The following is a 14,449-nucleotide window of genomic DNA, read 5'->3' on the forward strand; positions in this document are numbered from 1 at the left end:
TGGGCCCTTGCATAGGGTTGCCAACCTCCAGGGGTACCTGGAGATCTCCCGCTATTACAGCTGATCTCCAGACAAGCAAGACCAGTTCCCCTGGAGAAAATGGCTGCTTTGGATTGCGGACTCTATGGCATTGTCTTCTGCTAAGGTCCCCCCCTTCCCCAACCCTTGCCCTCCCCAGGCTCCACCCCTGAAATCTCCAGGTATTTCCCAACCCAGAACTGGCAGCCTTAACCTTGCTCCATTTTATTTTTGTGAAGTAGTTTAGGGCAAAATAATGTACGTAGTCCAAATGGCTTTTTAAAAAATTAATCTTACATGAGATTATCTACACGTTTGGGTTGGCACACAACCGTAACTTTGATTTATGCCACAAAATCAACTTGAGCACCTGAGAAGATGGGTCTTTTCTGTACCCTCAAGGGCTTCTTCTTAAGAAAGAGGAGTTCTTGCAAACTCAAGGCCACTCTCTCGGTGGCTGTTCAGAATCTTAATGTCACAGACAGCTAGAAAGTGCTTAAGGAGGCTCCCAGCAAAAAAGATCTTTCACTAGTGCTTAGCGGACATGTTTGTTGACCTTGAAGTCACTGGCAATACAGTTTTTATTGCATTTCCTATGGATAATTGTATTTTTTTGTACTACAAGTAATTGCAATTTATTTTGGGGTTTTATTTTAAAAGGTGAACATTTTAAATCAGTGCTGCAGAATTGAGTTTTGTTTCCCTGATATGGTGTTTTACTGGTAAATACAAGACTATATAATGAGGCACAGCAAATGCAACCCCATTCTATTTCAGCTCCTATGATTTTGAAGTCCAATAATATTGGCCAACCTTAAAGAATAACGTTGAAGACCAGGTATACATGACTACATGAAGCTACCTTACGCTGAATCAGACCATCGGTCCATCAAGGTAAGTGTTGTCTATGCTGACTGGCAGCAGCTTTCCAGAAACTCAGGTGGAGGTCTTTTACACACCTGATCCTTCTAGCTGGAGATGCCAGGGATTGAAACTGGAACCTCCAGCATGCCAATCAGAGGCTCTACCCACTGAGCCATTCAGCCTCTAATGCTCCTCCCCAATGAGAACTTGTATGGAGCCCTTTGCTTAAGTAAAAAACAAAGGCACTGGAGCTGCACCTGCCTCACTGGTAAGCCTGTACACCTTCCCGGTGTTGGACCAAGAAGAGGCCCAGTTTGAACCCCTCTAACCCACAAAGTCCACCTGGCTGACTGTGGGCCAGGCACCCCCTCCCCCAACCACAGAATGGCTGTAAAGACAGAAGAACTGCAGCCGCCCCTCCCTCCCGGGACCCCCCCCCCGCACCCAATGGCCGTTGCTTTGGGAGATGGGAAGGGGAGCTGCAGCTAGCTCTGAACCCTAGCAACCAGCCTCCTGCCAAATCTCTTTTCCTACACCGCTCATTCAGCCCAAGAAACTAGAAGGCCGCACAGTGAAAGGGAACTCAGAAGTGACACAAATCCCTCCAATAATGAGCCCGGAGGAGGGAGACGGTGGGCTGCGCCCAAGAAAGGAGCCCTGCTTTTATTGGCAAGGGCTAAAAGGGCTATAAATCCTCCATTTCAAAAGCAAGCGCCGGCTCTTTCAAGTCAGAGGAAGGTCTGGGATGTGTCAGGCAAGGAGGGCGCAACCACAGCACGTCCCCCTCCTGAAGTGGCCTCTTCAGCACAGCTGCGCTGCCAGGCGGGCCGACGTTGCCAAGAGAGCTTCTCCACATGCTGCCTGTGAAGCCAGCGGCAGGCACCAGGGCACGGCCCCCACCGCAAGCCCACCAATCCTCAGAGAGAGAAAGAGAGAGAGAGAGAGAGAGAGAGCTCCCCGCCTCACTCCTGGGTGAAACAGACAGGTAGCCAGCCGCTGGGGAGCCTCCAGCCTGTGAAGCACACCATCAGAAGTGGGGGGGGGGGGGGAAGCGGGAAGAACAGATCAAAGCCCAAGGGCAGATTATGGCGTTTCCAAGGCTTGTGGCAGGGGCCTCGTGGAGGAGCCACAGCCCATCCTAGAGATTTTTTTTTTTTGCACCCCACCACTTTTCTGCAAGCCATTGTAGCACTTACAAAGGTCCTGGGCACAGACTGCATTTGAGCAGAGCAAAAAACAGGCAGGACAGACTCATAACATGCTGGGGAAATGGCCTTTCTTTAAAGGCTTTGGTTCTCTGGACTACGGAAGAATGGGGTGGTTCCAAGAAGCAGCCTTTAAAAAATAAAAAAAATAATATGAGAAGCAGCACTAAACAAGCATCCAAACTGGAACTGTCCACACCGGAAGTCGCTTCATCCCCGTCCGCTTCATCAGCCAGTGACTCATCAGGAGTCCCTGGGAAGGGACTAGAACAGGCGCGCTGCCCTTTCGCATTCCTGAAGTCAGCTGGGCCTGGCTGCTCTCGGCGGCACAGCAGGAAAGCTTCGCCTCACCAAATACCGCCAGCTCAAGCTCCGGTGGATTGTCGAGGAACAAACCACCTACCTCCCCCTCGCGCTCAGCTGGCATTACTACAACAGAACTGAACAAAAGAAGGGCGCTTCAGCCCCTTGATTCACAGGCAGGCCAAATGCTCTTTCCTGACCCACAATTCAGCACTCTTAGTTTTAAAATGCCACCAAGACCGAGGAAGCCGCTGCCTGCTAGAAACGGCTCTCTTTATAGGAGTGTCCATCCCCCCCCTCCGCCTCAGTCATACAAAAGCAAATGTTTCTCTCCTGAAAAAGCCACATTTTAGTTGGAGGAAACAAAGCACAAAGGCTTACAGCAACATCTGTTTGGTGCCCAGCCAAATATGGAGGTTTAGCTGCTTGAACAAGAAGGGAATATGCAAATGCTCAGCGGCTGAAGCGGAATCTCGAAGCAGAGAAAAAGCACAAAGCCAAGAGCAGCGGGCAGCAGAGACCAGACCCACGCAGAGAGGCAGATGAAAGCTGGCAGGAGAGAGAAAATGGGAAGGCACACAAATCCCTCCAGCGCTTGGGCTCAACCACCATCCTGGTTTTCAGGGAGTCCGGTGAGATTAGTAATGTCCAATCAAAACAAGTTAACCAGTTGTAAGAACACCAAACATTAGGAACATGTGCTCAGCCACATATTTCCAAGGAGGAAAAAAATCATGGTGACCACCATAAAAAGGGGGCCAGTTTCCTAGGATACTGTGGCACCCGGGGTTCATTGTTGTATAGCTTTTACTGGTCTGATTGACTGTACTAATAAATTTGATTTGGCACCCAGGGTCCCTCTGTGGTCTCCTGGGGTCCCCCTGACGCCTCTGGCAGGCCCTCCAAGACCACCTCCAATTGAGCTAGGAGAGCCCCCTCAGCTCAGACCCTGTCAGAGGGGGAGTCCGAGCTCTCCTCCTCTGTGGTTGCAAATGCCCAAGTCTGGCACCAGGAAGTCTCCTCTGCGGCCTCCGCTCTCCCCCCCCCCAGCTTTATAGAGAGGGGCCTGGCCTGGCCCCGCCCTGGCTCCTCCCCTCAGGAGGCCATAAAAGGCACTCCGTGGAGAGCCTGGCGTACAGCCTCCAGGCCTTGCATCACCCCATCGGTGCCCTGTGGTCAGCGGGCACGTGAATCCCTGCCAGCACGTTGTGACAGATTGCTCAACCTCTTAGGGTGGGGGGAAGTGGCCGATCTCGCCTGCCTCCCACGTTGCCCCTGGGGGCTGCGGAGGTTCCGGAGGCCGCCCAGAATGCGCAGCTGCCTTTGGACGGTGCGCCAGGAGGGCCTTCCTCCGCCCCCCCCCCGCCTCCTCTCCTCTTCTGGAAAGTCCAGGGGAGGGGAGTACCCGCGCGCCATGGAGGGTGGGCACCACAGGGCAGATACACTTTCTGAAGATTGGGAGGGGGGGGTCTGAGATCAAGCACACCTTAGAATCATAGAGTTGGAAGGGACCACCAGGGTCATCTAGTCTAACCAACTGCACAATGCAGGAAACTCAATGCAGGACACTTTCCAAGTGTTCTTGTGCAAAGTGCTAAAGAGGCACCGCCCTATAATGGCCCAGACAGGCTGCGCCACTTTCTTCCTTGGCTGAGGCAGACACTCATTTTCATCTGCTGCTGCGTTTTGCTGGTGTCTCACACTCAGTATATGGTGTTGTCAGTTTCTAACACTTCTCATATCCTTATACGAAGCCATAAATGCCTTCAGACAGAACGGAGACATGCAAGGGCCAACGCACTGCAACGACAGGTTCAAATTCCTGTTCGGTCATAAAGCTCACTGGGTGACCTCTGGGCCAGTCAATCTCTCTCCCTCTCTCTCGCTGCCTAACTTACCTCACAGAGCTGTTGTGAAGGTAAAATGGAGGCGGGAAGACCAATGTACACTGCTCTACGCTGTTGGGAAGAAGGATGGGATACAAATCTAATAAATATTTTTTATAAAGCAACTCTCTAAACATTATTCATCCCTTCATCAGGCAAAGGGACATAAAAACCATTCTTCACAACCACTCACATGCTCTCTGGGAGCAATTCCCAGGCCTGCCTAGAGAGGAGAGAAACATTCGCCACCCATATTCCAAAAATCACCAATCCTGCCAACGTCTGCCCAGGGCAAGGAGGGCAACAGAGTCCTTTTGAACAGGCAGAGCAGACCCAGGGACTCCGTCCTGCCCGCTTGCGACAAGCAAGAGACCTGCTTGGTTCTCCACCAGCCTCATTTGCTTGGTCAAACCAGAAGGCACCTCGCCATCAACACTACGAATGCCACCCCCCACCCACCCCCCAGGAGGAAAGAGCAGCTCCTCTACATCTCACCACAATACCAAACTCACACTAAGTGCAAAGGCATCCCTCTTCTCCCAAGCACACGAGACAGAAGGCTGTAAATTTTTCTAAAGCGTTAGAAAGGAGAAAGAGCAGCAAAATGCCCCCTCGGACTCTTGGTAATGTCCATGTGGACATTTCACAAATCAACAACAAGGCCTCACATTTCAGCTAAAGAGCAGGAGAGCAGCCGGGCAGGAGAAGACCACAGACCCTCCGCACCCAGCATCCTGCTTCCAACTACAGTCAGTCGGAATCTTCTAGAAACCCTCCCCCTCCCCACAGCCAAGCAAGAAGGCAACAAGCACAGAGAGAGAACATTTCCAGAAATCCTGAAGCCATGAACACAGCGCCATTTCCCCCCTCTTCCCCCCCCCCAGGGTCTGTGTGTCTGGGGGGGGAGTAATATAGGCCCTGTTTACTTCCTTTTCAGACCTTCACATATTTTGCTATTTCAAGAACATAAAGTATGTCAGTTCTTGTGGGTTATCCGGGCTGTGTGACCGTGGTCTTGGTATTTTCTTTCCTGACGTTTCGCCAGCAGCTGTGGCAGGCACCTTCAGAGGAGTAACACTGAAGGACAGTGTCTCTCAGTGTCAAGGGTGTAGGAAGAGTAATATATACAGTCAGAGGGGGGTTGGGTTTGAGCTGAGTCATTGTCCTGCAAAAGTATCAAAGGTAATGTGCTAATCATTGTCCTGTAAGTATCGAAGCCAATGAAATTCATAAACATCAGCACAACTTTAACAGAAAAAAAGAGTTTAAGAATGAATAAGGCTTGGCTTCCTGCCCTGAAAAACTCCAGACTAACAAAGACTACAGTCCACAATAGCCATGCGGATTAGCTTTGGATTCCACACGTTAACAGATCACTTCAGGATACAATGGTTCCACGTTAACATACCACACCCTCATTAGCACATTACCTTTGATACTTTTTGCAGGACAATGATTCAGCTCAAACCCAACCCCTTTCTGACTATACATTACTCTTCCTACACACTTGACACTGAGAGACCCTGTCCTTCAGTGTTACTCTTCTGAAGCCTGCCACAGCTGCTGGCGAAACGTCAGGAAAGAAAATACCAAGACCACGGTCACACAGCCCGGATAGCCTACAAGAACCAATGAATTCTGACCGTGAAAGCCTTCGACAATATAAAGTATGTCATTTATAATTTAGTATATAAAGTTGTATTATTAGCCTGTTCATAAAATATACCCAGTACCACAAACTACCACACCCATCCCTATGTTGCCTCTGCCATCTGAGAGGTAGGGGAAATAAACGTTGAAAATACAACACCAATTTTGAAGTAAACAAACAAGTGTGATTTTGACAAAAACAGACACAGTCACCGTAGGATTAGCAGCATATTTAGACACACAGTTAACCACTACACATTACAGCATATTAACTGCAGACAATATTAGCCACGCTCAAATAATAAAAATATCCTTGAAAATGCTCCATCTACGGTATGTTCAAGAATGATTTTCCTAAGTAAAAGTCTTCATACTACACACTGAGCGACTAAAACTGCAATCTTAGTCACTTTCTTGGCTAAGCCAATCAAATAAAATGGGACTTACTTTTGAGTAGACCTACTTAGGATTGCCCCCCCCCCAAGCTTCAACTTACAAAGCATTTTACTCACCACTAAAGGAAATATATTTCATATGAGGTTTTCTTTTCAGTGTTCTCCAGAATTTCCACTCTTTCCACTGGAAATTAAATTAAGAGTGTCCTCAGAAAAACAAAATAAAATCAAGTCCGTCCGTCCCCAATTGTCATTGCAATACTGCTAGGCTGTCTTTTTTCACCTCACAATTAACCTATTAAAATATTTTGCAATAGCAACATACAACAACCCAAAAACTTCCTCAACTCAATTCCAATAATATAGAAGTAGACAATCTAGAAGCAGCAAGCCGTCACCGAAACAACTAACTACTCTAAATTTAAAAGCCTCCTCGAACAATCCTGTTTTTCACCACAAGAAACGGTGCCCAGCGGCCCCACCCTCCACCAGCACCAGGTTCCAGAGAAGGCGTCACAATTAACCCAACAGGTGCAGCAGGCTCAGACACCAAGAACCTGCCCGTTTTCCCCAGGCCTCTAAATAGACCACCCTGGTATTTCCCTCCCCCCCCCCCAAAAAACCCTACTCTGGTTATGGATGTTTCATTCTGCTATCTTATTGAACAGCTACTAACAGACCTATAATCGACAAATACGTCTAACTGGGAGGTCTGAAGGTACAGGAGGAGCCAAGTTTGCTGTTGTGTGTGAGGGCGGGGTGGGGGGGAGGTCAAGTCAGTGCCTGGATGAGGAATCTTGTGCTTCACAATGGAAAAAAGAAAGGATATAAATGCAACCATGATCTTAATGTCATCTAACCTATCGGCCAAACCACATCTTGTGACAGTGAGTTCCCCAAGTTAATTATGAAGCAGCAATTTCTTCGGGCTCTGCAAAATGCCCCATCCAGCAATTTCATCAGGTAATCAGATCTAGCTTAATCGGAGACCGAGACTAGCTCTATCCACACCATGCAATGCTTCCATAACCCTGCACAAGAGCTTTCCTATAGTCATCTTTTTTCCTAACCTGAACTGCCCCCAAGCTCTTTAGACTTCTTTCCCTTGACTAGCTGTTTCCTTGCTTAATTTTGTGGCCCTTTTCCACACCTTGTCCAGCTCTACAAAAGTCCTTTTTGAAGTACAGTGAAGAGGACTGTCAACAAGCTTCCCAAATGTGTCCTCCCCGTGGATCTGTACGAGGACATTATGATACTGCTAGCTTCATTTTCCATTACTTCCCAAATAATCCCTAGAAGAGAATCTGCCTTTTTTTTTACTAAGTGGACTTGGTGATCCCACCCTAACCCTGAGGTCTCTTTCTTGACTAGCTACTGCCAATTCAAAGTCCACCCCACACAGGTCCTCTGGTCTGCACTGGGGACACACTGGGCTGTACTGACAGGTTTAATACAAATCATTAAAACAAAGTTACCTTTGGACCAGCCAGCACACAAAATGCGCCTAAGAAAATTTGGAATGAGTTTTCAACAAATCCCTAAAAAAACTTCTGCTGGCAGAACTCTCGACCCAAAGATAAGACTGCTATTGCTGTTATGAAAGGAGTCTGTCCAATCAGCCCCAGTTACAATCAGCCCTCTGATTTTCTCTTCCAACAACTTCAGTACCTGAACCCAACACAATGAATCACAGCACACCAAGGAGAACCTGCAGCAGGTCCCACTGCCTGCATCACTGTAAGCTGATAACGGGGCTTTTTGTCTGCCGCCTTGACACCGCGTCCAATTACTTCAAACTAGACAGAAAGCATCACATTGTCATGTATTTCAGTAATATTGCATGATGGCTGGAGTCCATTTAGCATGCTGATCAAGGCAAAGATTAAGCGTTACTTCTACTGTGGCAGCCAAGGTTTGCAACCCCTCTGCTTGTCCACCCCACCCCACCCCACCACCTGAGGGAAGTGATCCTCCACGCCAGGAAGACTGGCTGGAGCACAGAATGCAGCATTGGCAGAAGCATACACGCGCACACACACCCCTGTACAAAGCCCACCGCAGATTCCCAAACCACCTCCTTTGCCTGGCTTTCAAGCAGAGTTTGAGTATTGATGCCCTGCTAGTCCAGGTTTCAGGAAGCGAGTGGTCAATGTGGTCACCACGCAAGAACACTCCTCTCTGGGCAACACCACTCGCATCAGTGCCCACAGGGAACACCTGGCAACACCGTCCTTTTATGCAGTATCTCATAGTTCATATTATGCGCCCAAATTCTCCCTTCTTCACCACTGAGCTCACTGGGATGCTGGCTGCTGCCCTCTCAAGTCAGAGACTGGGGAGGAGGGGCTGAGCACTGGCTGAGCAGCAGCGCTCGCCAAAGGAACACTCCATCTGCCCAACTCCATCCTCCAGGCCACACAAATGCCAGCGGAGGCGGCTCCCAAACATCTGGAGCACTTACAGGCTATTCACTTATTCCAAGGGCTGCAGATGCTGAAGCCGCTTTCAGACAGAATCTCAGTCTGACCCTTTCCCCAGGCTTAAAAAAACAAAACCCATCATACCACAAAACTCCCAAAATGCTGCTAATCAATCACACTTACTTAGCAGACTGTTTCCCCGGACCACTCCAGGCTGCAAGAGCAAGCAAGCCCCCCCCCACCCACTGGAATGCCCCCCTAAACACTAGCATTGCATGGAGAGCTCAGCTGAACCAAAATGCTGTATCAGGCAGACAACCCTTCCCCCCACCCCCGCCCCGCAGTTCCCATTTCCCCTGAACGGCTCCTGAAATGGCAAATTGATGACAGACTGAAGCAAACTCACAACAAGCTGCCATCAGTGAACGGGATTTCTCAGTGATTTGGCAAACCTCACCAGGTGTGTATTTCTTACACACAAACATCCCATCTCCCACTCAAACTCAATCACACAAATAAAACTTGTTGTGCTGCAGTTAGCTGTACTAGCAGCGGAACAGTTTGTTTGGGTATTAATATTTAGAAATTACAGGGATATTTCTAAGGTGAAGGGAATGGAGGAAGAGACAGATCCTTACAGAGCACAGGCTCTTAGAGAAATAGGCCTGGTGGGACAGAATTAAGCCCCTTCTGTCAGACACCCCCCCCCCCTTGCAGGAAGGTCGCCAGGCCCCACAGGAGGAGGAGGAGGAGGAGGAACAGGGAGCTCCAGGAGGCGAGGGAGCGAATTTGGACTTCCCTCTACCTAAGGAGCAAAACAGCCAGAAAATTCAGCCAGCTGCTCAATAACGCCACATCAACTTACTCGGTGTTCGCTGATACCATCTTGAGAGAGGCAGCTGGCTCAGCAGCTACAAGATGCAATTGGGACGGTGGCTCAAGGCCCTGCTCTGCCATGAAGCTCTCCGGGTGACCCTGCGCCAGCCACTCTCTCTCGGCCTCATCTACCCCGCAGGGCTCTTGTGAGAACAAAACGGAGGAGAGGAGAACCACGTCCACCACACAGAGCACCTTGGAGAAAGGGCAGAAGTGTGACAAGCAGATACTTGTGATTTACATTGGTGAGGGGAAAGTAGGATGGAATTACTTTGCCAGTGGGTCCCAAAAAGTAGAGTAAGTTCCCAGTGTTTAAGAACCACTGCCTAAAACATTTAACAGAACATTCCCAATCTCCTTGCAACTATCAGAATCCACACCCTTAAAAAAAATCATGAGATCACATCTCTGCCAGTGACAAAGTGTTATACGTCAAGCCTCGTTCAGCCAAGCACCCCCACCCACCCCTCATGTGGTGTGAAGAGATCTGCTCCTCCCCACTCTGGCTTTCAGATCTCCAGCCTCAGGAGGGGGGCATGGGCCAGCGCCCCAGAGCCTCTTCTGCAGACAAGCCACGGGGAGTTAACACGCTGGCAAAGGGAACACATTAAAAGCCACTGTGGATCATACGTCCGAGTTAAACCAAAGGGTGATGATGTATTCCTGGGCTGGCCAGCCAAAGGAATCTCTGGGGCCAATTCCCAGGCAACATTTTAACACATTGCACCCTGAGGCCTTCTCTGGGACTTCCAAGTATCCTGACCGGAGGATGAAGGCAGGAGAAGGGTGGAGGTGTCAGTGAAGAGGAAAGAGACAACAGGTCACAACCAGCAGAAGCCCACCCAGTTAGAAAAGGAAATGTCTACATGATTTCAGCTCTCACCACCATCAACCCCCCCCCCCCCAAGAAACCATCCTGGGCCAGTGTGAACCCAGCGTTTTAAAAGTCCTTCTGCTAGGAAGCTTCACATCCACCCAATGCACCCAGGAGGCAGCGGCTGCTGCAGAGAGCGTTCCCCAAAAGCAGGCCGAATCCACAGCATCACAACAGACACGGCTTCATCCACCATCTTTGTTACTGGGAGATCTGACGTTTCCAGCCAAGCTGTAGCAAGGCAAAGACTACAACCTTGTGTGCCGGGGGTGTCAAACTCATTTGTTACGAGGGCAGGATACGACATAAATGTCGCTTGGTCGGGCCGGGCTATGAGCACCATAAAATTTAATGCCAGGTACCAGAGATACAAACTTTATAGAAGACACAGGCAAAGCCAATTATTAAAAAAAAAATTACTTTATTTCTGGCTTAAAATTCAAACATGCTTAAAACAATAACGCTCTCACCGTATTTTATTTTTTAACAGTTTATGATCATTGACACCTCAGGACTTTGAGGGGAGGCTGCTGCCTCGGCTGGTGAGTCCGCTGCGGGCTGTCCGGCCCAGATCGGAGGGGGGTGGAAGTGAGGGGGGGGCTGCCTCGGCTGGTGAGCCCACAGCACCCCCACTAGGCCACATCGGGAGCAGGGAGGGGGCTGCATCAGCTGGCTCACCAGCCGGATACGAGCTCTCAAGGGGCTGGATCCAGCCCCCGGGTCGTACGTTTGGCACCCCTGCTGTATGCTCTACCTTGGGATTAAATCCCAGCAAACCAGGAGGCCTTCTGCCCAGTGTGCATGTACAGAATCACACTACTAGATGCCGTCCAGCAGGATCAGCTATTCAATATGAGAGACTTTTGTAAAACGGCAGCAACGCCCTGGCTCGTTCCCTTCTCATCCCAAACCAAGTCCTTTAGGACTCCGGAATTCCAGTCTGAAATTCATTTCCAAACCCATACTTTGCTCAGAATGTTTTCTTTTAACGAGAAGTACGGAAGCCAACCGGGATCAATAAAGTCTTACATTACAATGAGGGGATTTAAGCAAGATTTTGCCACAAAATTTCACTGCATGACTCCAAGCCAGTTTAATACACCCCAGGCAACAACTTGGAATATCCGTAGAAGATCGCCAAAGCCATCCGTGGGCTTCCCCAACCCCCAAACTCAAGAGAGGCCCTTTCAAACACAATGGGGTACAATTTAAGTCCTCTTGGCTTAGCCAAGACTCCCTCCTCCCTCAGCGAATGAGGCCCACACAAGGATAGCCTGAAAGATCCTAACTAATCAATAGCTATTCCAAATGCACAGCAAACTGAGTGGATTCCAAAAATACTTGTTAACATTTCAAAGCTCTCTTGCCTACAATCTCACACGCAGGGGCAAACATTACTAATTTTATAAAACTGTTAGCAAGGTTGATCACAACCAAAAGCGGAAAGGTCAATTTCCATTCTGTCTACTGAAACACAGTACATGGGAAAGAAGTATACAACCGTCATATCGCGAGAAGAAATACAACAGGATTAAACAAGAAAGGACATCTCATTTTCTCCTCTCCCACTGTTTCACCTTTCCTTTTCGTGAACACCCTCATTTTTTCTGCTTCCTTCTCTCCTTCCCACCCACCAGCCAAACAACCTTTATCTGCCCCTCATCCTCAGCTATATTTATTGACTTCATTTATACTCAACATTTCTCCCCAATGGGAACCCAAACCAGCTTAAATAATTATCCTCCATGTTATCTTCACAACAACCCTGTGAGGTAGGGTTTGGGTTACTGGCCTGAAGATTGAAACCTGGGTCTCCCAGATCCCAGTCTGAAACACTAACTGCTACGCCATGCTAGCTTGGGGGGGCGGGGGGAGCACCTGCTGTTGAACAGCAGCAAGCAGCCAGTCCCGGGTGAATCATGTAAGTCACCTGGCATCGAGCTGCCTGGGTGCTGAGTGTTAAATGTACTGGAGAACAATTTAAAATCTTTGCTGTTATTAAAATATCAAGAAAAAGAGTTTTTCCTCTTATCTGACAGGAGGTCCATTTATAGCCAAATAATTATTTCAAGATCCGCTTGAGTGATATTTGGATCCCGTTGGATTTTCCTGCTTTGTAGGAAAGGTAGCCGCAGTATCACTGAGTGGGAAAATGCAGACTTTGAATGGGTGACCCGCGACTTTCTCATGGACCAAAGTAAACCACCCGGCCTTCTCATGAGCTGGAAAATTCAATAAATTGGTGCTCCGGTTAAAGGATTTTACCAGTGTAACCTGAAAACAAGTGTTAAAGTGCTGTGCTGGTGAGAACAACTGATGGCGGACTGAGAAGGAAGAGCCACTGATCAGCTCTGCCTGGACTTTCGGCCTTACGCAGGACATGCAGAACCGCTCCAGAAAGCGCCTTCCTTCACGGGGAGGGGTGCCATTTCCCCAGGGGTGCCCTTGTCGTATGTCGACGACGCGGAACTTTCTGCTCTCTCCGCCCGCCCGCCCGCCGGGGACCGGGGACCGGGAGGGGCCGCCAAGGGCCGGCCGAACTTCGCACCCCCCCCCGACACACACACATATACACACACAACACACACAACACACGCACGCAGCAGAAGGGGGGCCGGAGCAGCGCGGGCGCCACAAACCGCGCCGGCAGCGACGGGGGAGGCGGGGGGGCTCCGGCAGGCCCAGCATCCGGCCCCCAGGCCACGAGCCAGCGAAACCTCCGGCCGCAGCTGACCCCCCCCCGCCCCCCGCGGGGGGAGGCGGGTCTCCGGGCCCTGCGGCCCCACACGCGGCCGAGGGGTCGCCGAGGCCACCGGGCGCAGCGCCCAGGCGCCAGCCGCCCCCCCCACGCCCCCCTCCGGCGGCGCCGCCAGGCCCCAGGGCGCCCCCCCCACGCCCACCCAGGGCGGCCCCCAAGGGAGCGGCGCGGGCGCGGGGGGGGGGCGGCAGCAGCCCCCAGCCCCGGAGGGGCGCCTTCGCGCCTCCGGCCGCCCCGCGGAAGCCGCCGCCGCCGCCGCCGCCACCCCGCCGCGGGATCGGGCCCGTCCGGCCCCCGGGCAGCCAAGCGCGGCCGCCAGACCCTCGCCCGCTGCGGCCCCGCGGCAGGGGGCCGCCTGCGCCCGACACCCCCCACCCCACCCCCCACCCCGGGCGAGGTCCCGCCCAGCCAAGGAGCGGCTCCCGGCGGAGGAGGAGGGGGAGGAGGAGGGCTCGGCCAGTCCAGCCCCCCAACCGCCGCGCCCCCGGCACGCCCGACGGCGGAGAAGGGGCCAGCGGCGGCACCCGGCACGGGACCCCCCACCCAGCCCCACCCACCCCCACCCCGCGCAGCGCAGCCAGGCGGACGGGACGAGGAGGGCGGAGGCGACACCTGCGCAGGTGCCGCGGGCGCCCCCTCCCCCCCAGGGGCGCAGGGCAGTGGGGGGGGGTGGGCGGGAGGGAGGGAGGGGGGGCGGCGGACACCTACTTGGGGTTGGCGGCGCTCCAGGCGACGGGCTCCAGGCTCTTGGCCAGCGCCGGCGGCGCCCCCCGGCACAGCGCCAGCAGCACCAGCGCCGCCAGCAGCCCCCGCGGCGGCGGCGGAGACGGCGGCGGCGGCCCGCGGCTCAGCTCCGGCCGCCCCGCCCGCCCGGCCATCCTCGGCGCCCCCCGCCCCGCCGGCCCGCCCCGCCGGACGGCGGGATCACGGCGCTTCCATCGCCACTGCTGCTGCTGCTACTGTTCCTCGGGGGCGCGCCCGACCGCCCCCCGGGCCCCGCCTGCACTCCACGCCGCTCCGCGCCCCACCGGCGCCTCCGACGGGCCGACTCTTTCTGCGCTCGGGCCGCGCCGCGTCGCCGCCTACTCCTCGGCGCAGGCGGCCGCCCAGGACAGCCCTCCGCCCGCGACCAATCGCGGCGCGCAGCGGAGGGGTCCTCGCCCGCCGGCCAGCTCGCCAGGGGAGGGGCGTGGGCGGGGC

General features: G+C 52.5%; 1 protein-coding gene across 1 annotated transcript in view; it reads right to left on the minus strand.

The window, feature by feature from the left end:
• Nucleotides 1-14,127, minus strand: part of EFNB1 (ephrin B1) — a 118,632-nt gene extending 104,505 nt beyond the window's left edge. Inside the window, exon 1 of the mRNA XM_056859714.1 lies at nucleotides 13,958-14,127. Within this exon, the coding sequence (XP_056715692.1) occupies nucleotides 13,958-14,127 (170 nt within the window). The remainder of the gene's footprint in view (nucleotides 1-13,957) is intronic.
• Nucleotides 14,128-14,449: the final 322 nt, after the last annotated feature.

The sequence above is a fragment of the Euleptes europaea genome, chromosome 13 (genome assembly GCF_029931775.1).
Source record: "Euleptes europaea isolate rEulEur1 chromosome 13, rEulEur1.hap1, whole genome shotgun sequence".
NCBI classification, from domain to species: Eukaryota; Metazoa; Chordata; class Lepidosauria; order Squamata; family Sphaerodactylidae; genus Euleptes; species Euleptes europaea.